General features: G+C 39.0%; 1 protein-coding gene across 3 annotated transcripts; it reads right to left on the bottom strand.

The window, feature by feature from the left end:
* Positions 1–630: 630 nt before the first annotated feature.
* On the bottom strand, positions 631–26,027 carry LOC114467289 (carbohydrate sulfotransferase 11-like). 3 transcript variants are annotated; one of them, XM_028453462.1, is made up of 4 exons: positions 25,569–26,027; positions 9,685–9,764; positions 6,401–6,565; positions 631–1,775 (listed from the first exon to the last, which is right to left on the bottom strand). In XM_028453462.1, the coding sequence occupies exons 1-4, from the start codon at positions 25,663–25,665 to the stop codon at positions 1,095–1,097; spliced, it is 1,023 nt and encodes a 340-aa protein (XP_028309263.1). In that variant the 5' UTR covers positions 25,666–26,027; the 3' UTR covers positions 631–1,094. The 3 variants fall into 3 exon arrangements, with proteins under 3 accessions (XP_028309263.1, XP_028309264.1, XP_028309265.1); XM_028453463.1 differs by having other exon boundaries at positions 6,401–6,562; XM_028453464.1 differs by lacking the exon at positions 25,569–26,027 and adding an exon at positions 10,450–10,568.
* Between the last annotated feature and the right edge of the window lie 283 nt (positions 26,028–26,310).

Raw genomic sequence — 26,310 nt, 5'->3', positions numbered from 1 at the left:
TCACTCTCACTTTAAAATAATCAACTCTTCCCCACCCTTTCTATTTCTTACCTTGAGTCTCTCCTTCCTGTTCCCTTCCACCATGGATAAAAACACAATACACAACATTGACAATCAAAAACCAAACAGAAAATAAGATAACCAAAATAAATCAGAATTCACTCAAAACATGCATTTCTAATTCCTTTTAAATAGCAGGTTTACATCCTTTTAAATTATACACAACTTGCCGTAAAATAGACCGACTGGATGGAGAAACGTTTCGCACATGCGTTGAAAGTATCTGAAACGATCAGGCCCGTGAAAGAATTGGGCACTGACAATTGCAAAGAGTGAAGACTAAAGCATTGGATTTCCTGAATTGATGTTAACCCCACCCCCACAGACTTTGACGAGCGAGTTTGACAGATAAAATTAATTAATGATTGTGCTGCAACACCAGACCATGAAATACATAAATAATTAGTCAAATATTTATACTTCATACTTTTCAGAATGAAAACAAGTAAAATGGATTAAATTAATTATTGACATTTTTAATTAATTAATGAACAGTGCATTTAATATTAATTAATTAACGGTGCATTTATTAATGAAGGTGTATTTATTTATTTAATTGTGGCACTCCTCGTCCTCCATAGAATCCTTTCATTCGACAACAATAAATACTGAACCCACTGATAAACATAAATAACTACCTTTCAGACATCCTACACAGTAACCATCTGATGTGAACGGTCACAATATCCACCTGCAAGAGGAGAACCCGCTCCTCTGAGGCGTCTTTAAAAAGCTCGATAGCATTGAAACAGTGAAAGGACAAGTTTAAAAGAACCTTCGCTGCATAGATAAAATGTCACAGGCAGGTTTGTTGTGTCTTAGTAACTAATGAAAATAAATAGACTGGTTTAGAATAAGGCCCAACCGTCTCAGTGGAGGTCACTGAGTGTCATCGGTGCTTCACAAGCACAGCTTTGCCCAAAATTCACTGCAACAGTGAAGAGAAGTCACTCAAAACAAGTTTGAACTGATCACTGTTGACTTCAAGCTGAGAGGCTATAAGTGCAAAAGGAGGCGATGCCCTTTGTCACTCATCAAGACCTGAGATAATCCGGCATGGAGTAGTTGAACAGCAGGAAGTCCATCCGGTACAGGTTGAAGAGTTTCTTCTGGTACAGAGGACTAATGTGCTTAAAGAAGCGCGCTGCCATGTTGCCATCAGTCCTGGTGCTCTTCCCGGACGTTGGGAAATGAAGTAAATTCTCCACTCCGGCTAATCTGAGCACAGCCTGGGCGTCCGGCTCCAGCGTCTCGTACTTCCCCACCACGTCGTAGTGGATCAGGCAGGGATGGCAGAGCGTGTGAACCCGCTCCCAGTGCTCATTAAAGGGCTCCTCCCGCTGTGTGCGAGGATCAACAAGGTACTGCACAAACTCGTGGAAAGCAACGTCATCCCCTTTCTGCAGGGCTTCGGGCTCGGGGTCCTTCCGGTGCCGCCTGATGATCTTTGTCCCGTAGCGTTTATGGAAGGCAGTGTTATAGCTACGCGTGAACTTGTTCCTGTAGGCTGAGACCAGCCGCTCAAAGGGATCCCGCACAAAGATGAATTTAAGGTAGCTGCGCAGGCGGTGGTTGATCTCTGGAACCGTGAACTCTGAGAGAGTTCTAAGGTTCCCTGTGACATGGGCCTCATTGGCGGGGATGTCAAGAGGGTCAGAGTAGCGGCCACCGTTGGTAAGGACCATGAGGATGCGTTTCCAATTGGTACAAGCCACCTGGAGAAACATGTATACATGAAATAGAAGCAAATAGAAAAAGGTGTCAACGGTACACTCATCATTTATCACATTCTGTCAAAAATGTCCCTTCGGATATACAGTAAGAGAGGGAAAATACATCTCAGCATTAGAACTAGAAGGTCAAAGTCTTAAACTGAAACCTATTAATGTATTTGTATCATAAACAACGTACAGTATAGTTGTATGGTAAGGTGACAAAGGAGGATTCTATCTGGAAGATTAAGATTTGAGGAAAAACCTGCATATAACCTCACATTCCTGTATAGAGCTGGGTATCATGACCAAATTCCTGAATCGATTGAATTTCGATTAATAAGGTTTTTAATTGATTAACCAGGATTCAATTTTGATTTAGTGTCGATTGATTGATCTTTACAAATATCCTTGGATATTAATAAGATGGTTCCAAACTTCTGACTTAAGTTGGGGGCATTTTACCCAGTAGGTCTCGCACGATTATGGCCAAAATGATTCTAACAATCATTTGGATCAATATTTTAATCACAACTATTTGTCATTTTAGGGAAAACATATTTTTATTTAACTACTTTTTAACAAACAATGTGTGAACAGTTTAGAGTGCAAAAGAAAAACTTTAAACTAAAATGTACCCAAGAATTTGCCAAAATGTACTATGGTCTAATTATAAATACACTGAAAACAATTACAGCATATAAAGAAAAGTGAATAACATCAGGCTTAAGCTTACAGGTTTTGAGCAAGAGTGTCTGCTGGATTTATTAATTCATTTATACTAATTGTACTTATGTCAATCAACTCATGGGTGCGTGTTGACACATTCAACCAAAAAAAACCCCTAAAACTCCAGTTTATATCCATCAAAGGCTGCATTTTAAACGTAAGAATTGCCGACGATCAGGTTCATTTAATTGTGGAGGCCAAAATCGTAATCACGATTATAATTTGATTAATTGTGCAGCCTTATTACCCAACGGAGCTTTGTCAACAACCGCCATGTTCGCAGAGAATGTACTGTCGCGTTGAGCAGGCGTAGTAGTCAACGTAGCTAATGCCAGACTATACTGTGAGACAACTGGGGTTTGAGTAAAAAATGTTTTAAATAAATCGATTTCAGCACCTATGAATTGATTTTGGAAAATTTCAATGAAATCGATCCAGGATCGATTCAATTATATATTTTTTTACTTAGCGCTAATCCTGGAGCACAGACATAACTTTGATAACAGTAGGGGCCACAAAAATGTTGATTATCTGATCTGAGGTCCATATTAACATCATTAATTTCCGCATTTAGAATAATGACCAACCCAAGCATTCACACAGGAAAAAAAAAAGGATTTTTTTGTGTTTTTGTTGTCATTTTGTGCATTTTTCTGTTATTTTGCATCTTTTTTTGGATTTATTTTGCATTATAGACATATATGCAATATATATATATATATATATATATATATTTATTTATTTATTTTATTTATTTATTCAGTTTATTTCCGACATGGTTACATTCACTTTTTTTTTTTTGTACATGCCGAAAAAGGAGACGAGAGAAGCAGTTATATGTATACAGTATATATATGCAATATATATATATATATATATATATATATATATATATATATCCACACAACTTTCTTATGCTATTCACACACTCTGGTTATTGTTTTCAGCCAAAATAACTGCACATTACAGTAAAACTATTTAAGCAGATATTGTAATTGTGAATCAGAAAAACACTGTTTAATGAAGTGTATGCGCCGTGCAGCAACAATCAATCAATCAATCTTTATTTGTATAGCGCCAAATCATAACCAATGGTATCTCAAGACACTTTACAGTAGAGCAGTCTTAAGGACGGACTCTTCATTTTATGGATACACACATATGCATATATACGTATATACACATACATATGTATCCCACACCCAACATGAATTCATCAACAGCAGCTTCAATAGCAAAAGCAGCTTCTTCAAACACTTACCGGAGCTTCTACATTGCTTTATTGACATCATCTCATGTAGAGATTACAGGAAAAATCCATTCAAGGTGAAAGTTCACTGTTTTGTACAACCGCTGTGTGGGATTGTATCACAAACACAGTGTTGCCAGATTTGTGGTTCATGTTTGGCTGTTCTAAGATGTGATTGGGCTAGTAATTGTCAATCTGATCTAGCAACACTGATTCCCGATTTCACGTGTGACATCACAAATGTAGACATTTTTAAACTGAGCTATTTTCTCTGTGTTTAAGACTTACACATAGGGCTGGGCGATATGGCCTTTTATAAATACCGCGATATTTTTAGGCCATGTCACGATACACGATATATATCTCGATATTTTGCATTACCCTTGAATTAACACTTTGATGCACAAAATCACACCAGTATGATGATTCTATATGTCTACATTAAAACATTCTTGATCATACTGCATTAATATATGCCAATTTTAAACTTTCATGCAAAAAAGGGGATATCACAACTAAGTCAAAGTTGACATAACTGTATTTATTAAACAGTGAGTGGCTCAAACATAAAATTGTCAACAGAAAGTGCACGTTCTGTGCAAAATTGTCACAGAGACATTTCAAAACAAGACATTAGTGCAGGATGCAACTCACATGGCATTTCAAAACACAAAATTAAAGTGCACTTTTTGTACATAATGCCACTACAATATTTTAAAACAAATAGTGCCCTTTTGTGCATGTTGTCATTAAGATGACATTTCAAAAAAAAAAAAAAAAAAAAAAAAGTCCGCGAGTTTAACGGTATGGTCATTTTCAACACCGCACAGACTACAAGCTGCGATATATCGAGTATATTCGATATATCGCCCAGCCCTACTTACACAGACCACAAACAAATGACTGGATGGTTTTAATTCACATTTTGTGTGCTGGTGAACACACACACACACATACACACACAAAAACATGCTCTCCCATATCAACCATGGGCCGGATGTGATGTACACTTGGGCCGTAACCATGGCATCCCTGCCATAAACCATACAATAATGACACAAAATGTATAAAATGGCCCAATCCCATCCTCCGTCCACTCCATCGTTCCTCACAGCTACCCACACAGCAGAAAATACTGAAACTGGCTCTCCTTAACACCCGTTCACATAACAATAAAGCACTCATCCTACATTAATTCACAACTAACAATAACCTGGACTTCCTCTGCATCACTGAAACCTGGCGTAAACCTCTGGACTATTTTTCACTAAATCAAGCCACTCCCTCCGGTTTAAGGGTGCAATGATTTGTCGACAAAAATCGATAGCAGAATTAGTCACAGACAAATTTATTTGTCGACAATTGTCGGTTACGTCATCACCATCTTTTTCAAGCTGTGGACGGAGCTGGACATTGTTTTTTCATGAGGAGTGGCGACTCTTACCTTCTATACATCTTTGCTCTGAGCTGTATGCACATTATGGACATGATTAGCAGGAGATATATCATCAAAAACATCCCCACTGGTAAGAATATATCGCTGTCGACACTGCTCACACACGTAGCTCTGCTTGTCACAGTCTATCTAAAGCTGTGACGAGCAGCGATACATCACGCACTGCTACTTGGTTAAGACTAGACACCCATCCAACAAAGTGAACCAGTCGAAGTTCCTCCGTCAGATCAACCCAAAGTTCCTACAAACATGGTGGCGGTACTACCACTACGATACTAAAGTATGCTAAGCTAACGCACCAACACATAAGAATGGGCTAAGAGCTAACGCTAACTATTGCATTAAAGGAATAAACCAAGTAAAAAGTACACAACTTATTGTCATCAAACCACAAAGGGCCACTGATTTGTTTATGGTCAGATTCAACACTTTTATGGAAGGATAAAATCTAAACATGTCACATGTCGTGTGTAATAAATGTTAGCATAAATATTAATGTCACTATTCATCCGTCCCAACTTGTGAAACGCAATATATTTAATTATATTTCACGTGTTCACAGACAAAGCTGGTTCCATTAGACTGTAATTTAAATATTGTGATTATTGTGAATGAATAAATCATCAAGCTTGATCTAGTTTAATTATAGAAATCAGAGAGATATTTATCAACCATAATTTTATGTAATTCATTAAATATAAACTAAACTAGATTCAGCAACAATGGTTTATATTAAACAGTAAAACACTAATGTAGTTATTTTTGCTTTTCGCGTGTGTGTTTTTTTTTTTTTAGAAAATAATTTCATTATTAATGAGGAAATAAATTATATACAACAACACAATAACACTCATGGAATGACCCATATGCACAAACCTTTTAATGTGTATATTTATATGCTATTACGGAAGCAGATTCTGATGATGTATTCAATTTATTTTGTGTTTTTAAGGAACCAGTTTACACTAAGTTTGGAATTGTTTTATTTATTGTTTTAATTTGTAATAATTTGCCCCAAGCCAAATTTAAAAAACTGTAGCAACATAGAGCAAATAAATACGATTTGTCATCCGATTAGTCGATTAATCTTTTCAATAATCGATGACTAGTCCACTATTAAACTAGTCATTAGTTGCAGCCCTACTCCTCACCCACTAAAACTTTGGATGTATTAGTTCATCTCCAGGTTCTGACCTTGGGTACGTAGCAGTAAATGAGGCTGTGTTTGTCGTCCACAATGAGGTGCTTCAGGTCCTCGGGTGACAGCACGCGCCTCTTCCTGGTGTGGCCCAGACATGCCTGCTCTAGCAGCTCCCGGCGGCCTTGGAGAGACCTCTGAGCTGCCAACATGTCCATCTGCTTGTGATATGATGAAGACGATGAAGATTGGAGGAGGGAAGGAGCAGTGAGAAGGAAAGCACAAGGACAAAAGGTATATTTAAAATCATGCAGCAAAACAGGTGCTACGTTACAGCATCAATTTCATTGTGAATCCTGTCACTGAAGAGATGCATTGTCCAGTTTTTATTTAATCTGTGTGTTTTAATTTTGTGACTTCTATTTTAAACCAGTCTAAACAGTAGCTGCAACACGATAACAGGGTTAGTTTTCAAATTACTGTAACCTTGAGATCCAAACCCTGCCACATTCCTATATGAGCATAACATTTGATTAGAAATGCCTGGATCAGTCCTGAAAAGATGAAATGTTAATAAAACTTTTGATCAGAGCAGTTGTCTGTAAAGATGATTTCTTTCTGGACATAAGACCAAACTGGAACCAACTTCCTATCTTGTTATTCAGAGGATTCTTCTCTCAGTACAAAAACACCTTCCCTTTGGAGATCAATAGTTGGAATTTGGGATTTAGGCTTTGTTCTTGGGAAAGATAAGTTTGAAAACTTTGAAGCCTTTATCATTTCTACCTTATGTCTACACAGACACAACATTTTTTGATGAAAATGGGTTCCAGATGGAAATCTGAAGTCCCACATCTGTGAAAATAATACTATATGAGAACAGTGGTCATAGAATGACACACTGCCTGACCATTGTTTCCAGCAAACAAGTGATGACCTACCAAAACTGATCAGCAGTTAGCTTTTAAACCAATGAGCCAACACTGTCTAATACTCAGACGGCACTGAATTAAGCATTTAAGTTATACAGAGTAAGTGTAACAATAATGCAAAGTTCTGTGTAACTTGTTAGTCATGTTTTACATTTCAAGACAAGTACAGCTTTTTAACTCCTTGAGAACAGAGAATGTGTTTCATCTCATGCATCAACAAGAACTAAATAACATCAATGTGTTTCTTGAGGCCCAAAATATGTGTGTGTTATGAATAAATGACGTGATCTTACATACACAACTACTGCAGATAATGTGAAGAATTAGCGGAAATAGTAGCTTTTGGACAAGGAAGAAAATGCTGAACATTGAGCGGTTAAATGATGTGGTTTCACAGTTCGACGAGAACATGTTATCTTATGACTACTTTCTGATCGTGCCATTAATTATAACAACAGATGCTGATAATCCATTGCTGTCCTTCTTTTGTATTGTGACCAAATAAGTCATTGGGATGAAATTAAACATTACAAATTACAGTGCTCAAGTAGAGATGGGTGATTATCAGTCTATATTTGCCATAAAATGTAATATAGGCCGGTTAGGGTTAGGTGTCGGTTTTTCCACAGATATTGAAAAAAACCAATATGTGCTGTTCTGCCTGTAGTTTTGTGTTATAATTGTCTTTAAGGTATTACTGTGCTAGTAGTGGAAAAAATAATGGTTTGATTTCCCGCCCTGGTCTTTCCTAGAACGTATCCCCTGCGGCACAGTCAGGGCCAGTGTTGTGCAAGTTACTGAAAAAAAGTAACTAATTACCGTTACTAGTTACTTCCTTTACAAAGTAACTCAGTTACTATTTTGATTACTTAACCAAAAAGTAATGCGTTACTGGAAAAAGTAACTTTTGAGTTACTTAGAATTAAAGAGTGTATTATTTATTTTGGGTCATTTGTGTCCATACAGCTTCATATTAGTGATGTAATAATATAATAATCCACTGCTGATCAACTGCTATAAAACAACCATATATGATGTGCATATAAAGCACAAAACAGCTGCTCCAAAATTAAAACTGTAATTTTTCAGCCTTAGCACAGTAATGTAAAGTAAGCTGTGCATATTCCAGGTTCACATTCTGCTGTTAAAAATGGTTATGAAAATAAATGTGGAAAAACTAATTCACAGAATTTTTCTCAGCTACACAATGCTAAACATATCAGGCTAATGAGCTGCTGTTAGCAGTGACTCAGCAGCAGCGACAGGCTGCATATGTACAACAACATACCGTGCAATAGTTTGGCTGACCTGTTCCTGGATAACAGTCACAGTCCGTTAAAATCCAGCCGCAGCGTTAGCTTAGCTTCACTGATGCATCTTTTGGAGACAAAAATAATGCGCGTATTTCCACTCTGAGAAGTTCTTCCTGCTCTCGCATTGACTCGCCATGATTGGCGCACGTGATGTAAACAGAAACACGCTGACAATGGTTCTTCTTCTTCTGTTTTACCGTGTTTGGCACGGCGTCCCGCAAAAAAATGTAGCGCCACTGTAAACAGGAAGTACACTGCAGCTAGCAAAGTAACAGACAAACGCACCACATTGTAAAAGTAACGGCGTTATTTCTTTAGAAAAATATTGCGTTACAGTACTAGTTACTGTAAAAAGTGATGTTGGGGCGGAAACGTGTTACAAGTAACGCGTTACCGCCCAACACTGGTCAGGACCTACTAGAAATTACTTGTTAACCTCCATTCTGTGTCCCAAAGCAGTGTCTGTAAGTGTTTTTTATTAGTAGACAGTGTTTGTAATGTGTTTTAGTCATTTTACGCAGTTATATAAATCGTTGTACACTGTATTGTACATATTAAACCAGCTCACGGCTAACCGCTAAGCTAACACTTACCCGCTAACTATATTAATCCACATACTATACATACAAAACATGCTATACACCAAATATGTATGAATATATTGGTATCAGTTAATATCGAAAATCCGAATTTTAGTGTTGACCGATTACGGCATATTGGCTAACAGCTAAGTCTTAAGTCTTGCCTTGATGGGTCACCATTTAAAATGATCAATGTAAACTATTTTTGAAATAATACATTTTCACTCTGCCAGTGATTGCATCTGGAGACAACAAATATTCATGATCAAAGCCTCTAAAAATTGTTGTGCTTTTCCACTGAAATAGTTCCCCTCTAGAGCAGGTAGTGGGCGTGTACATGTCAGCTCGTCTGGGGTGTTCTCAAAGAGAATGTAAGATTGTAAACAAAAACTTTTACTGCTACTTAGTTTTACTTTCTTCCAACAAAAAGAACAAGAAAAGTTTATTATTCTTGTAAAGTATGTGAAAAACTTTTCTACCCCTCAATGCATTTTAGGGTCAATGCATGTCTCACCTGGTCTCCATTGTAGAGGGCCTGCAGGGGACTTCTCCTGCTCTTCCCTGTTCTGCTGAGGCTCGGGTTCCCCTCAGGTTCTACATTTAAACAGAGGAATAATTAAAAAGGATGAGACATCTTTTAAATTTCTAACATGTGCATTTAAACAAAGCTTTACTGCAAGAAGGAGTCATTCTGAGGTAATGTCCTCCCCTCCCTCTGCAATCCTTCTGGAAGGAAAAAAAAAAAAAAAAACGTCCCTGTTTTAGAGATTCTATAGGAACACAATGTTCCCTCTACGTTCTGAGACTCTTGCGTAAGCTCTTCTATCTCACTGTACTCTGTAACAAAAACACACGTTTAGATTTTTACTCTACAGGAATGCACTTATCTAGTCACGTTAAATTAGCTAAACGGACACCGGTTGAGTTTAGTCATTGTTAATTAGCTCTGGGGCTTCTTGGGAGTTTGTGGATGGAGACCTGATAATCATTTCCCCTCCTCGCGCTAATAAAAACACATCTGTCTTCTCCCTCCACTACCCCTGACAGACACATACAACAGCCGAGTACTTTAATATCTGGCACAAAGCCTGAGGTAAGATGATGAGCTCCTATAGAAAAATGAAAAAAAATGCCACAGCATCATATGGAAAGAATGTCAGTCAGCAACACAAAGAAGTGAAGGGTTATGCAGTTCATATGTAGAATCCAGACGAAAGCACTTTTCTCCTCTTGCTCAACCAAGCACAATAGGTTTATCTCCAAAAAAAATCTATCTCACCTTCAGGCTTGTGTCATGAACAAGTTGTGTTGACCAAATGTGCTCCAGTTTTCATTAACAAGCAAAGAGAAACACAGAGGAAGAGGAATGTGCTGGTGGAAGAAGGATCTGTGTCTGTGCTGTGGCATCATTCTTTGGCTGTTTGAACTCTCATTATTTATCAGAAATCCCTGACTTCCTCTATGTAAGTCTGTGTCACAGCATCCCGACACGCAGAGTATGATATCTAAGTCCTACTGCACCATGATAAAAGCTGCAGCAGAGTCAGATAAAAGCCTCCTCAGCACAAAGAAGCTCCTTAAGGAAAGATGTTTCACAGGTTCACAACTCACATTTATAAAAGACTCTCAGGTATCACAGATTCTAAAGAAGAAGGGTTTAATCTACGGCCCTGTTGTTGATACAGCATCAGCGTTGTATAGAAATACTTAGTCAGGAAGCTGGAATGTAGGTCACAAGCTGTGGAGGCTCAGTATGTAACCAGTATCCTACCATTAACTCAGAGTCATGGTGAAGGAGCAAACAACCACTCACCTTTTATGTGCATATCACAATCATCAGCTTTAACATCAGGGTTTATTGTGTGCTTTGGAAACTAATCCAGTTAACAAATCAAAGCCTGTAACAACTGCTGACTTCTATTTTTGAGGTCTTCATCTGTTATCAATGTCAATGTCAACTTTATTTCTAGAGCATGTTTAAACAGCCAAGGCTTACCAAAGTGATTTACATAAAAAAAAAGGGAAAACAAAAAAAAAAGATGAGAGATAAAAACACTTAGGAAATATGTACACAACACACAATAAGCATCAATGGATACAACCATAACAGGCAGAGAATGAAAGTGACTAAGTGCTGCCAAAGGCCAAAGTGAACAACTGTGTTTTAAGACGAGTTTTAGAGGTTGTTCACAGTCGGTCCAGTTAGAGGTAGATTGTATCAATCTTAAAACTTTTTATTGTTCTTTTCCTTATACAAACCGTGTCTTGACATAGTGACAGTTTTCTTTGTGAACAGATATGTTTGCTTTAAAGATTTTGGCCAAACTGCAAATTTTGTTTTTTTGTCGATGGTTCGTCACATACACCAGAAAACCACTTCCTTTCAGACCGAGGAAGTGACACAATGTTGACAGTTACACCAACAGGCCTGTGTCAAAGCTCCTCTAAAGGCATCTCAGGGGTGACATGTCTTCCTCTTAAGTAAACGCTGACATCCAAAGGCTCCATTAGGCCAGGACACCCATTTTGCTTTTTCTAAACACCATTTTCATTATCTATCTGAGTAGTGGTGACAAGTACTTTGACATTTTAACACTGTGTGTGGGCCCATTACATCAAAACATGTTTAGCTCAATGCTTCTTAGGCTTCCAATTCTAAAACAAATGTCTACCTTTTTTAGTGTAACCCATTCTGTCCTTTGTGACAGAGAGCAGACATTTAAACAGTAAGCTACAGGGATATCTAAAGGATGTATAATATGCATGAAACTTGGAAAAAAAATGCCTGCTTTTACAAGTGGAGCTCTGTCATGGAAATTTCCATGACCGAGGGGAAAACCATGCCTCAGGGTCTTTGATTAAGCATATAAAAGTAAGTTTCACAATGTAAATGAAAGACGACTGAATGCAAAATGTGGTAACAGGAGAAACAACTAGGCCGTCGCCACATGTGTCCAAATTCAAGGCTTGGGGGCCAAATCCAGCCCTTCTGAGCATCTGATTTGGCCCGCAGGAGAAAGTGAAAATGACATAGAAAACATGAATCATTGTGCAAATTACCATATAATTAATTTTTTGTTGAAAAAAAATATGATTTTTTCCAAAATCCTGCAATTTCTCTCAAATTATTCCACAAAATCCCCCCAAAATAAATAAAAATGGTAAAAAAAAAAAAATACATCAAAGAAAATTTAAGTATCTGTCACTTATTGCTTAGAAATGGTTGATGTCTTCCATACTTTATGTCTAATTTATAACTGGAAGTGCAAACTTGGGCACATTAATGTTAAAATTGTTTGTTTTCCTGCCTAAAACCTGCCACCCATTTGTAATCAAACTGGTCTGTATTTGGCCCCTAAATTAAAATGAGTTTAACACCCCTGAATTAGGCTGTGAATGTTTAGTGTCAAGGTGTTGAGTTAGTCTAATATTTACTGTCACTTTAACCCAAAAAGGGGTCAACTAAGGCTACATCAATACATCAACAGATTATTCCCCCACATTTATTTATATTTGTTTTGTTTTTTTATAAAAAGGCCCTTGTAAAAACTGACATGTTGTCTGGTTAGGTGAGGAAGCATGCATATCCACATGGAAATGAAACTTACTCACATTAAAAAAGTAGTATAATTTGGAACGCGTTGGTTAACTGGTTTTAAGAAATAGTAAATGAAAACTTGTGTTTGGTGGAATAATGTTGTAACTCACACTTTTTAAAGCTATTACTAACATTGTCAGCTGCTAAGTTCACAGCAGGACCAATTCCCTGATCTGGAAATGAATCACAAAATTTAGGACTTTGAACAATAACATCAGTAAAACTGTGCTTAACATTGTAGTGATCTGTTTTCTTTCTTTGGATCACAAACAAGCCCTGAAAGCTAATAACAAATAATGGAAGGATGTGATTGAGCAGCTTTTAATAAAAATGTAATAGAATCAGACTGTAGCAGGTTATTATTGATTAACATATTGAGCTGAGTCAACCCCTGGTCGAGAGTATAGGGACACTGAAATTGCTAAATAATTTATATTAAACAAAACAGCTGTTGTTGCAGATTAGAGAGCCTAAGAGATGATCAAAGAAGCATCAGGGAACAATGAAAACCTCCGGATCTTTAAAGGGATATTCAAACCAAATGACAAAGACCGCTCAACTGGAAAAGTAACTAAACTCTGAGGTTTCGGCATGTGTATGGGCAGGAAATTATTTGGCGCGACTCTTTCCGTCTGCCGGGGCTTGTTGTTGTGGACGAGACCATCGATGCTAGGGATTGCACAGTCTTAAACATTGTAGGTTAATAATAACTTCTAATGCTGTAAAATATTCTGGCCCCTAGTGGTGAAATAACTGAAGCATCCTTGCATCCATGTGTTTTTGTTCAATCATTACGGTCTGGAATTATGTAATCGGGATCACTTAAATTAAGTTGATAAAAACTTAATAAACCTGCTCAGATTCAGTAAACCTTTGATCCCTAAGTGGAAATTGGGTGAAAATGCTGCTCTTATACATCTTTACATGACAATTAAAAAGGGGCAGTCAGAATAATCCATGTCAGTACAACTTATATCTACCTTTTAATTGTACCTTAGTCATTATTTTAGATTACATTTTAATTTTTGATATACATTTGTTTAATTATGGTTTTCTTTTTTATTTGCATTTATTTTGTTTCTTCACAGGAGTTAAAAACTAATATTTTCTGAAAAAAATATCAATATTTCTAAAAAAAAACTGAATTGTAAAAAATTAAATCAGAAAAACGGACTTTAGAAAAAAATAAAACCGATTTTATAGGGCCCTACAACTGGTTTTATGAGGCTCAAGGCATCCGATGGTTGCCATGGTAGATTGAAGGCATGTGTGGATCTGTAGTAAAAAGACTGATAGAGGCATTCAAATGCTGCATCCACTGGCATATTCAAAATCTGATTTCTCATTTCCTGGTAAGTGTAATGTCAAAATCCCTCCACTTTCATGTTCCTGGACTTCTAGGAATAACGTCATGACGTTCAAAGAAGTGGATGACAAGTAATTAAGCACTAAAATGACAGATTGCCATTGCCATTATTGGACTTGAAATAAGTAGGAGTGATCATGTTGTGTAGAGAACATGGTAAGCAAATGGTGATTTTAACAGAAAATGAACTTTATCGTTATAAACAATATTGTGCTTATACATGTATTTATCAATTAAAATATTGATATATCGCCCAGCATTAGCATGAGGTGTTTAACAATCCCTAAAGGGCTGCTGGCTATGTGGGAGACATTAAAGGCAACAAAACACTCTTTGTTCTGAAGCAGCTGCACTGATATCAAAGCCACATCCATGGAAATAAAAGTAGTAAACAAAAGACCTGTGTAGGATTACAGGTGAGGCCAATGTGTTTGTTGAAGGTAAATATTAGTTTAAAGGAACAGAGATTAGTGAGATTGTTCATGTCAAGGTTAAGTTGAGGTTTGACTCAGGAATTGTGTGCCTGTCAAGATTTTTTTTTAATGCTATTTGTGTCTTTGTGACAGACACAACCTTCTCTTTGCTATGAGTATCATTTGTTTGCCTTTTTGATATCATTAATCTGGAATAGAGACATTAGGCACACGCTCCCATGGACTTCAAGACTTGGAGTTCCAGGCCCTTTGACAAAACATCTAAATAATAACAGGGTTCGATGCTGCCTGTATGCACCGTCCAATATAAATATTGCAGCTTCAACCAGACTGTAAATAAAACTGCTTGTCATGTTTATAATTCACAACAGACCATTCTACGCATACGGACGTGAATACCGTCAGCTTGAAACGTGTTCGGGCTTAAAGAGATATCGGCTTAATTTGGGTTGGACGGGTTTGGACCTTCTTCTCTCGGCCGGGTCTTCTTTTTCACAGAGAAACTGTGGAGAGCAATTTACTTCACAATTAAGGAATAATTCTTTAAAAATATGAAGAATTAAAATCCATAATTCTGACTAAAACACTGGTGCTGCAGTAAAAGCAGCAAGGGATGAATGCAGGAATTGATGAGTGTTAATGCTTAAATTAGTGAGATTATAAAAGGAGAGCAAACAGACACTCTGGTCAGTTTCACTTTCCCTTTTACCTTGTCTGTGGCTCTGATGCTGCATTCATACAGCTTAGCCAAAATCATAAGGTGGAATATATTTATATTTTATATTATCTTACAGGACTGAGGCTCTCTGCATCACCCCAGAATACATGAATGAATGAATTAATCAATCATCTATATTTCCTATAGGATGTCATCGGTAAAATGAAAAGATTGCATCGTCTAAATATTCTCTCTCTTTCCTGTTAGTTGTCACATCAGATCCACACAGAGACGTGTTCACACATCACCTTTTGTTGGTCAAATCGTTTTCCAAGAGATCTAATTGGTCAGGAGGCGGGACTTTAGGACTCGCTCAGAACCTAGCCAGAACAAAACCTGGTCTCGACCAGGTTAGTTGTTCAGCCTAAGTTACCATGGTGATTTAGCTCCGTAAGTCGTTAGCCAGCATCGTAGTCCAGCACACACTGATTAAATCCCGTAAGTTAGCGTGATAACAGGTAATCTAGCTTCATAGTATAGGCCCTTGGTGTAATTTCTGGAATCTTGTGTGTTGTTTTTAGAATCTTTTGTGTATTTTTGTTGTTAGTTGACTTTTGTTGACACTGTTGTTTTGTGAGTTATTGAACTCATGTATTATTTTGGCCTTCAAATTCCTTGTGTGATTTGTTTTGGGGATCGTACAAAATTAGACCGAGGGCCATATGTGGGCGATAGGCTGCTAGTTAGGTCTGATTTAAAGAATTTGTACAAAATCCTTATTAGACTTTTGTCGATTGTTATATTTCTTGTTAATATTTGCTGTCCTTTATGAATCAACAGCTCGACACAGTGGAGCTGGTGAGTACAAAAGAGGAAACTTTTGGTGGGCAGAGTTGCTCATAAATATTTCCCAGCTCCAACACACCTGAGAGTGATGAGCAGCTTTATTAGGTTTACAGTTGTGATGGCTAGTGGCTTTAAAGATAGCAATCAGTTTGTCATTGTCAAGCTCTGCAGTGCAGATGTTAACAAGCTGTCATTGAAATCAGATGTGGTAAAGCAGGGCTAAAAAAGGTGTTTTGACAGAATAAAAGTTTTTTCATCATTTGTTACAAATGGTGAACACCAAGGACCTTTAATATATCATTGTGTTTTTTAATTATTCAATTAATATGATATTAGATAACAGCAAACTTATTTGAACAAAGGGCAAAAAACATAGGTGAACCACATGTGTAAGAGTAAACCATCATTATCAAACCTCATTTTGTGCCTTTTGTAATTAGTTACTGAACTCAGTCCAATAGTGAAAATTTAAACAAAATGTGAGCGAGGACCAAAATGAATATTTTTTTCCCTTGTGCCAACCTTGGGAGTTGCTACAGGAAGTCAGATAATACAAGTGAAACAATAATAAGCCCTTAACTTCCTGTCCACTGCTGTCCTGGGGCCAAATTGGCCAACATAAAACAATAAAACGTGTACATTTTTGAGTTGCTAAAAGTAAAAGAGAAATTATATTGTATACATTCCAAAGGCCCTCTCCTCAAAATCGATATATTGACCATTATACTGCTTGTCTTGGTTAAATCATTTCACACCCTAATGAATGTAGTTACACAACACAACCAATTGTCTGTGTGTTGTGAATTTAAATAGTTGTACAAAAAGCTCAGTTTATTTTATCAGCATCATTTTATTCAGATCTGGCACATATGTCATAATCCATAGCAGCATGAAAAGTTATAGTTATGCATAGAAGCCAGCGCCGGGCCGAATATCCCGTCGGACCACCGGCGCATCAAGGATGTGGTTCTTTTCTGCATCAGAAAGGCTAGCGAGATCGAGCCAACACACTCATTCCTGAAGCACCCTGTCGCCCATTACTTTACCGTGGCCTGCACGAAGCAGTGCAAGGTGCGGAGACACAGACCTGCTACGGCTCAAATTTCCTCCATTGTCGCTGCGTCCTGAGACTGAGCGAAATCCTCACACAATTCAGTTTGGTAAGCCGTGAGAAGGGAGAGAACATTAAGAGCACTCATTGAGAGCGCAGCTGCAGCGTACGTCTTGCCAGACAGATCCGAATGAAGACGATCCGGGGAGACAAGAGCAGACTGACGTGGCAACAGATGAGCCACAACCAGCGGCTCCACTGGAGGCATTCTGAGCAGTCCGAGGCTCTCCATAGTCTCGCAGTTGTGGGTGGAGGCACCAGCCACATGAGACTTTCCACTGAAAGGGGGGTCCTTCCATGGATGCCCTACTTCATCACCATCTACGGGAAAACGGGGAGAACCTGTCTCGACATACCCTTGGAGGTAGGAAGCTTCTTACCCTCATAGCGAGACCTGGTGGCCTCTGTCACAACGGTGGACCACGGGATGGCGAGGCACGCCGCAGCACGTCTGCACAGCTCTACAGTGTCCAGGCTTGGGAGAGAGGAGACAGGTGTGGAAACCTCCTCCTAACCCCGAGAGGCCGGCAGGCAGCTGGGAGCCCCAGCTGGCAGGAGAGCAGGTGGAATTAGCCTGGGCTACCACGTGTCGGCTAGCACGTGCTAGTAGGGATGGAGGTCTAAGAGTGCTGGAGTGTCAGAGACACCGAGGACAATGCATTGGTCCAAGACAGCAGCTGGCTTTCTGGCGTCTGGAGGCTCAGATATAGGTAGTTTGGAGCTTTTGGCCGGGCCGTTCACTGTAGTGAGCGGTCGGGAGGATGGCCGACGTGCCGAGGAGCCCGGATGCGTCGAGGGCAGGGCAGCTTGGGGCGACAGCTAGTGTGCTGAGGCCGTTGGGTTCTGAACCTGTGCAGAGCTCGGAGCGGGCAGTCACCGGAGTGAGAGCACCGCAAGGAAGGCCAGGAGCCCGGAAGCGTAGAGGGCAAGGCTGGACCTGAGACTACAGCTGTTGTGCTGATGTCTGGGAGCTCTGAACCTGGCTCGATGCAGAGCTCGGCGCGGCTGGTAGTCACCGGAGTGAGAGAGCCGCTTGAGGAACAACGCGCGCTGAAGCGACAACGTTGGAGGAGAGCCGACAGCTGGAGGGGGCTCTGAGTTTCACTTACCTGTGAATGGAGCAGCACTTAACCAAGCAGAGCAAAGTAAGCGTTGGTTGCTTCTTGACCTGTTGTGGTCCACGTAATGTGTCTATACTTACCAGCGTCCGTCGACTGGAAACCGAAGATCTGCCTGTGGACAGTTAAGTTGGTAAAAAACGCGAGATGTGCATGAGAGAGAGAAGTGTTTGAATGAGGAACTGTACATCCCCCCCCCCCCCCCCCTCTTATAGAGGGTGAGAGCGTCCTTGGTGGATAGACGGTTTTTTCCAGCCAATCAGGACTTGGCGGATTGAGAAAAGTGCTTCTGAGGGCTACAGGGAGTGTGCATCCCATAGTGAGACATCTCACAAAATATTGTGAAATAGAACCACAACTATTAGATATAAATTCAGATTGATGCACCTGTCAGTCAATAGTAAAGGTCATAGTTACAAGATAAAGCCTTGATTATGCTTTGAATATCAAGTTAAAACTGGAAGACTATATATTTAGGTCATTGGCTCGTCTTCTTTTGTTTCTGTCCATGGCATTATCTTGTATTTAGTTCTTAAAAATGTGTTGATGGCTAATTTAACTGCCTAAAGTGCACTTATTTTTGCCTGATTTAAAAGTAATTAAAATGTAGGCTATGTTTTACAGACGACAGAAAATGAAAACAATGATATAGCCTGTTAACTCTGCCGACAAGCTTTTATTTGGTGTGATTTGTAAAGTATCTAACATGTGTATATGTTTTCTATAACACATCCATGAAACAAAATTGCTGGTGTACCTATTTAAGATAAGATAATGTGATGCAGAAATGGTGATGAAAAAGGTCAGGAATGTTAATTTGTGTACAAAATTGCTTCTCTCACAGTTTATATACGAGGCCTATTGTGAATTAGGTCGCAACGGTTTGTCATTTTAAAAAAAAACGGGTCACCAGAAAAAAGGTTTGGGAACCACTGATCTAAACTAAAGGTGGCAGCAGCCATTGGGACTAGTCTAGATTAATTAATCCCAGAGCATAATTAATTAATCACACAATATTTTTTATCTATTGACAGCACTAATTTTGACATAGTTTTTGTTCAAATGTATTTGTTATTTATTCTATTATTATTTATCACTTTAAAAAATACAGTCGATGAAAACTATGACAACAAAATATGAACACTGCTATTATAAATTGCCAAACATCAAATTTGTTTATAATAAACATGACTTTTAACCACTTTAAATCAGCATGTGTAGCTGTTGTGCTTTGACACTAACAGTAAACCTATATTAGAATTACTAATGGAACAAGTCATCAGTAGTGCATAGTTAATCTGTCTAAATCAAAGTTACATTCCCTATTATTGTGTACTGTAAGCTGAAAAAAATCTCAATATAAGTAAAACATAACAGATCAATATGGAGACAGTTTTGCAAATATAGCAACATGCCCGAGACTTCAGTAGTGTTTTTTCCATCCATGGTGAGTGGATAGGCAGTAATTAAGGACTGGATACACTTTGTTGACATCCTGTGAATTAGTCCTGTGTGTTGTGGCCTACACTGGTCTTTTGGTGTGGCTTTTGTTTTCCTGGAGCTCTTCCTAAGCTAACAAGCCTGAACAGGTCAGGCAGTGTGGGGTATGTAAAGGGGGTCAGTCAAAGTGCTGAAGTGTGCAGCTTGGAGGTTTGGCAACATGTGGTTTGTGTATCTGTAGCTCACACCATAAAGATTTACTAGAGGTTTTCCACGAGGCTGTATCTACTGCTGTGAAACAATTAGGAAACAAACAAAAAAAATGAATACTTTAGTTATTATTGATATATACCGTATGTACTCTACATCAGTAGTTGCCAAACTGGGGTATGTGTACCCCTAGGGGTACAGGAACACATTGCAAGAGGTACTTAAAAAGATTTAACAATTATTTTAAAAAATAATCAGCAAATGTTCCTAGTTGAATTTGTAGATTAAGCCTTGGGGAACCACTGTTCCAGACTTGGGTTTAGAAAAGTCCCCTGTTGCACATATAAAAAAGCAAATTAAATTATGGAGACGGCACTATGAAGAGGGATACACATGATTTGACAGAAATGTAAAGGGGTTTCACGGGACAAAAAAGATTGGAAACCACTGCTCTACATTATTTTAGGGGATTTATTATTTTCACACTCTCTACTGAACTATAAATTGTTATTTTTATACATGTATCTTTTTTTTTCTTTTTCCGTTCTCATTCAATCTTTCTCTCCAGTTGACCTTTACTCTCTGATTAGAAAGCTGCAGATTGGGGGCTGACCTGTTTATGAGACTTTAAGTGGACTTGGGGACGAGCGGAGAGGATGGTTAAACAGCAGGAATGTTGGGGGTCTCTAGGAGGGGTTGAAAACATTCCTCTGCTCACAGTGGGCTTATTCATACTGTCTCATTGGCATGTCACTTGGATGCCATCTGTTTTCACACATGCACATAAACAGGCATTAATGTGTCAGTGTTGCCAAATGGTTTATTACCAAACTTAATTAGAAGCTTTTAAATGACCTTAGAAAGACAACTGCACATTATGATTTGGGCAATTAGCATCTGATTGCTGGTAAAAAAGAAAACCATCTTGCTCGTGATTGACAACCCATATTTCCTCAAACACTTTCACTGATTTATTTACTTACAGAGGTGAAAGTAAAGGATTCTAAGTACTCACGTTACTGTAATTGAGCTGCTTTTATTGGTACATTTTTATTTCTAAATCAATGAATTTACTTGTAGTTAAGTACATTTTAAAAGAAGTAAAGTAGCTAGTTACATTTCTACACCTAACCGTTACTGAGTAAATTATTTTTTTTTTTGTTTTAAAATTATCAACAGACATTGTGAAACTACAAAAAAGAAATGACAAACATCAATCAAATGCATCACATCATATCTGATCAGTCATATTAAAGGTAATGCACTGCGCCAAAACGGCAGTGCATGCTGGTTATTTTACCACTTCCCTTTGTTCAGGTTGGGGTTTCTACCTATTATGTCATTACATATGGCACATTTGGCATTGCACTATTTTAAAGTTCATAAATGCAGGGCACGGTTGTAGGCAAGCATATATGAGGGGGCAGTCAGAAATGTTAAGGGGGCGTTATATGTACACGTCATGTTCCAGCACTTTGTTTCCCCTGTGCTTATAGTACCATTGTTTTCTTCACTGAACTGGGTTGTTAGCTATGTCTTCAACCCCAACCTAGAGAAGTGAATTGAACTTAGTCAGGCCTCTACCTTCAGACCTGTCCAACTTGGGTGTCCCACCTGAAGACTAAGCTCCTGCTGGTATAGCTCTTAAGATCAATGAGGCACACAAACCCCCTGACCACAATAAAGTGGCAATGCCTTAAGGGGGAAAACTGAAAAATAAAATAAAATATCCTTCATTCAGATTTTATCAACCAACAACATAACATATATCTTAACTGGATTATTTTGATTTTGGTTCTATGTTGATGAGTTCACCCAGAGGGAGGGGCCGTGGGATCCTCTGGGGCATTGGTAAAACAGCTTAGGTCAGATGGAAGTGAAATGCAGCAGTAGTGGCTGTTTCAGTCTCCCTAATTGGTGACCAATCCTCTGTTGGCTCTGTCATGGTTGCCATGGTAGCCATGGTAACCATTGAGTATGGTCTAGTGACAACAGGGGGTGAAATGGGGGAAGGGGGCCCGGAGGGTTTGGGCTAGGAGTTGGGACCTGGCCACCTCTGCTACGGCCCTGGAGTCAGCTGAAATGTGCACCTCAGCCCTGGTGATGATGGTGGGACATGGTTGGGCTGTGCGGGGGCCCTCTCTGGTGGTGATGAGACCCCGTCTCCCCTTCTCTCTCTGTCCTCTCTCACCTCCTCCCCCTACTCATTCACATCTTCTACACAAGATATAATGAGAGCTTCCACCTGCTCCAGAGTCTCATCCTGTAAACGCATCCCCAGGTTACGTCTAGCCCAGGATGAGGCTGTCTGGAAGGGGTCTCGCCAATCTGCTGTGGGCATTCCCAGGAAGGCTTCAAACTCAGCCTCCATGGCCACTGTGTAAGTGCAGTGACGTGTGGTGAGGTTCGTGGCTAGTGAGGCACTGACTTTTTCAGAGTCAGATTTACAAATATTTGAACCCATTTATAGAGTAGCTTAAATTCACCATTCAATTGGCAGCTTATACGTTGACTACTAGTTATGTTTATTATATCATATCAACATTATTACATACACAGACATATTTGACCATGGAAGAACTTTATATTCATAGCGCCTCAGAGAAAGAGCTCATTTGCGGTGCACCATCATTGTTTTCCTAATTTGCCATTGCAATTCCACAATTCATACTCTATAAAAATAAAACTGTGGTGTAATCATGGTCTTACCTTTAATTTTAGTGTCTTACACATTTGAAAATGTAAGTTTACTACAGCTTGCAGAATTAACCTTATTTTTTTACCCAGCCAGCAAAGGTGCTTCAACTCATAAAACTGTTACAAAAGTTGGCAACACATTCAATTCTACAGTAGCACTTCTAGTGATTAGTAGGGGTGTTGAAAAAAATCGATATTGCGATATTACGTTGCACCATTCTTGGGTCAATTCAAGATGCATCCATATCAATTTTTTTTTTTTTTTTTTACCTTTATTTAACCAGGAAAGTCTTTTCCACTGCAGGAGACATTGTAAATTCACAAATAAGTGCGCTGAAACCTGGGCATGTGACACACACACACAGTATTTATAACAAAAATATACTAAATGAGTCAAATAAAACAAAAAAAACTAAACAATATTTATACAAAAAGTACACAAAAATATACAGAAAGGCTCCAAAACACACAAAATGACTCCAAAAAACATACATTACATAAAAATACACCAAACAAAAAAAATACACAAAATGGCAACAGAATCACACCACAATGGCAACAAAAAACTATAATTAGACAAAAAAACCCACAAAAAGACAACAGAAAGATACAAAAATAAACATGACTCCAAAAAACAATACATTACATAAAAATACACCAAACAAAAAAAATATAAAAATTAGTAAAAAAAACTTTACTTATCAATTTATCATGCGCATGTCCCATAGAATTAAACCAGGGAAATTGCACACGCAATTTTACTGTGCACCCATAAATATACCCCTTTATAACACTACAGAGTACAGAGTATGTACACCTCTTTGTACATCCAACCTTTAAACACATACTCATTTACCATTCAATAGCCAAAGTGCTTGAAATACTAAAATTTGTATCAGCTTTTCAACCAATGAGGAGAACCAAGTATTCTTAATTAAAACAGAGTAGCTGATTTGCTTGTCTGGTTGGTTCCACAGCAGTTCAGCACCTTTCACGAGCAGAAATGTCACAAAGTGCTTCACAATCAGAGAAATAAAACAGTTAATACAAAAACTGTCACAATGCAAAATACACTCATGTCTGATGAAGGGCGGTCAGCCCGAAACGTCACGATTTTATGGTGTAAATTAAAACTGAAATTGGGAGCAACCGCGCAGTTGTGCAGACCTTTTTTCTTAGCATCTTTGGACCTTTTGATCCATCACACTGCCTCAAAGAAAAGAGAAGTGCGTGTTTTTTGATTGTGCTACAATGCAAAATACAGACAGATTAGACAAAGGCATGTCTGATAAATTTAGCTATATTTAGAGCCTGAGATTTTTTATTTTACTTTAAATTGAATTCATTATTGTTATTATTATTTTTTTTTTTTTTTAAAGAATTGTACATTTTGACAAACCTTTTATTTTATACAGATGCCTTTGTGGAAAATAGTGTCAAAAGCGGCAGGTTTACATTCACAATATAAGGTGGACGTGCTTCTAGGGTGCGACAGAGGTCCCGCGCGCCTTCTGCGCCTCATGTGTGGCGCGTTTTGAAGCTTTTCGCGCGGCGGACGCTTTCGACGTGCGTTCGTCGCCTCCAACGTGGCCGACACTGGAGTTGGGATTGTTGACCTTTTCGGGCATATCGCGGAGGGTTCCCCAACCGTGACGTATTCAGAATAATGAGAAGAAAAAACAAACACTAACCGGAGACATGGACCGACGCTCTTCGGCTGGCATAGAGGGCCTGTAGTTGATGTCCTTGTAGGATATGCGAGCGGCCGATGCGGGTCAGCAGGTCATCAAACTGGGCGAGGGAGAGACGGAAGTAGCGTTGAAAGCGACTCTCATCAGAGTGCAGCTCCGGTGAATCAAGAAACGGCGCAGAGGCGCAAATAAAGCTAAGCCACTCTCTGGATATTGTTGAGCCAATGAACGGGGGTCGGAGGGGGCGTGTTCAGCAAGGAACTCCAAACTTTATTCTCCATTTACCACACTTCTCTCTAGCAATCTAACATCACAGTGCACACACTGAGTCACACCAAACTACATCCGACCGGAAACACAGCTTTCTCAACACAATGTTCCCCACCACTTCACAGTCACTGGGTAAATTATGAACGTAACTGATCACCACAATGTCATCCATTGTATGAACACCACAGGCAACAGAGAAGCCCCTATCCTTGACAGGTGTCTCGAGCATCTTTGACGTTGTTGACAAGCGTCTGTATTCAATAAGCACAAGCGTCCAACTACGTGCGTGAGACACAATTTTGATGCCCAAAACGCGTTTGGTGTGAACGTACCATTAGACTCACTTTAGTCATTTTTAAAAGCCCTTTGTGCAGTCACTCCTATGGATTCTACGCAGCAAATCTGCATTGCATTTAAGACAATTTTATGAAATAATTTATTAACTGTATTATTGCACCCAAACAAATCTGACATTGCACAACCTTGAACCAAGCAGCAGCCATGTTGAAAGTCTCAGAGATATTTGAGACACACACACACAGAGAGAGAGCGAGAGCGAGAGAGAGTTTCCTTGCTTCTATAGATAGATAGATAAGATTTTTACTGTATGCAAGGAAACCGTGTAACTTGTAACTTATACTTACTAATTAATTGATCTATTTTTTTTTACTTGCACTTGTGTATTTATGTATGACTTACTTGTACTTGTATTTTAGTACAATTTCATTCAAGAAACAGTACTTCTACTTGAGTAGGATATTACATCAGTTCTCTTTATACTTCTGTCCATGTATTAACTGTGGACTAAACAGAGAGAAAAGCAGTTCCCCGCTTGAACCAGTTAATACAAATATATTACTCATGCACAATCATTTAGACATGTATTTAACAACTCTTATTCCAAATGTTTAGTTTTTTTCAAACATCTAGAGCAGAAAACAAGTGAGGGTCTATTTTACCTGCTTTGGTGACACTCTGGAAGTACAGCAGCAGCACGAAGAGCGAGCCGAGGCACGTCGCCAGCAACAGGCGTCCTCCTCCGCGGGGTATCCTCATCTCTGCCGGCAGAGCCCCCGAGCGCTGCCCACGGCTTTGGCTCGGCTCATACGAAACAACCCGGTGAAGGCGAGAGTAACACGAATATGTTTGAGTTCAGATGAAACCAAAAAGGATTTTATATATATAAAAAAAAGTCCACTCCGGAAAAAGAGAGAGGGAACCCGTTAACCTCAGACGGACAGAAGACCCAGGACCGCTAGGCTCTTACGTCATCGTAGTTCAGCCAAAAATGATGTTCAGATATCGTCACATTTAGATAATTAAGTAGTAGTTATGTTGATAATACGGTTCTGAGCACGAAATAAACTCTGTGACTTTTCAGCCATGAGAGGACTTGGCGTCGTACCGCTAATGTCCGGACTTTGCTGACGCTTCTTAACTTTGCCAAACAAATATGGATGAGTGCCATCATGGCGCCCCGCCCACTAATCTCTGCCCCGCCCCTTCTTCAGACTACTAACTACTTCTTCTTCTATGGGGTTTTCTGGCAGCTTGCACCCCTATAGTTGCACTACCGTCACCCTCTGGCATTCAGCTCTCACAATGCATGGTTTTCATATTCTCTATATCAGCACAGTGTTTTTTGTAAAAAGGAAAACATCAGATGCCTTCTTCCTTACCCAGTTTCACCACATCCCCCCA

Source organism: Gouania willdenowi, chromosome 7 (assembly GCF_900634775.1).
Source record: "Gouania willdenowi chromosome 7, fGouWil2.1, whole genome shotgun sequence".
Taxonomy (NCBI): Eukaryota; Metazoa; Chordata; class Actinopteri; order Blenniiformes; family Gobiesocidae; genus Gouania; species Gouania willdenowi.
Note: the sequence above shows the minus strand (reverse complement) of the source record. Positions and strands in the feature narration are given on the sequence as shown.

Coding starts and splice junctions, on each gene's coding strand:
- LOC114467289 (XM_028453462.1), bottom strand. CDS start 25,665: ATGAGGATACCCCGCGGAGGAGGACGCCTGTTGCTGGCGACGTGCCTC. Junction 6,566..9,684: donor CCCTCTACAATGGAGACCAG/GTGAGACATGCA, acceptor TCATATCACAAG/CAGATGGACATGTTGGCAGC. Junction 1,776..6,400: donor TTTACTGCTACGTACCCAAG/GTCAGAACCTGG, acceptor ATGTTTCTCCAG/GTGGCTTGTACCAATTGGAA.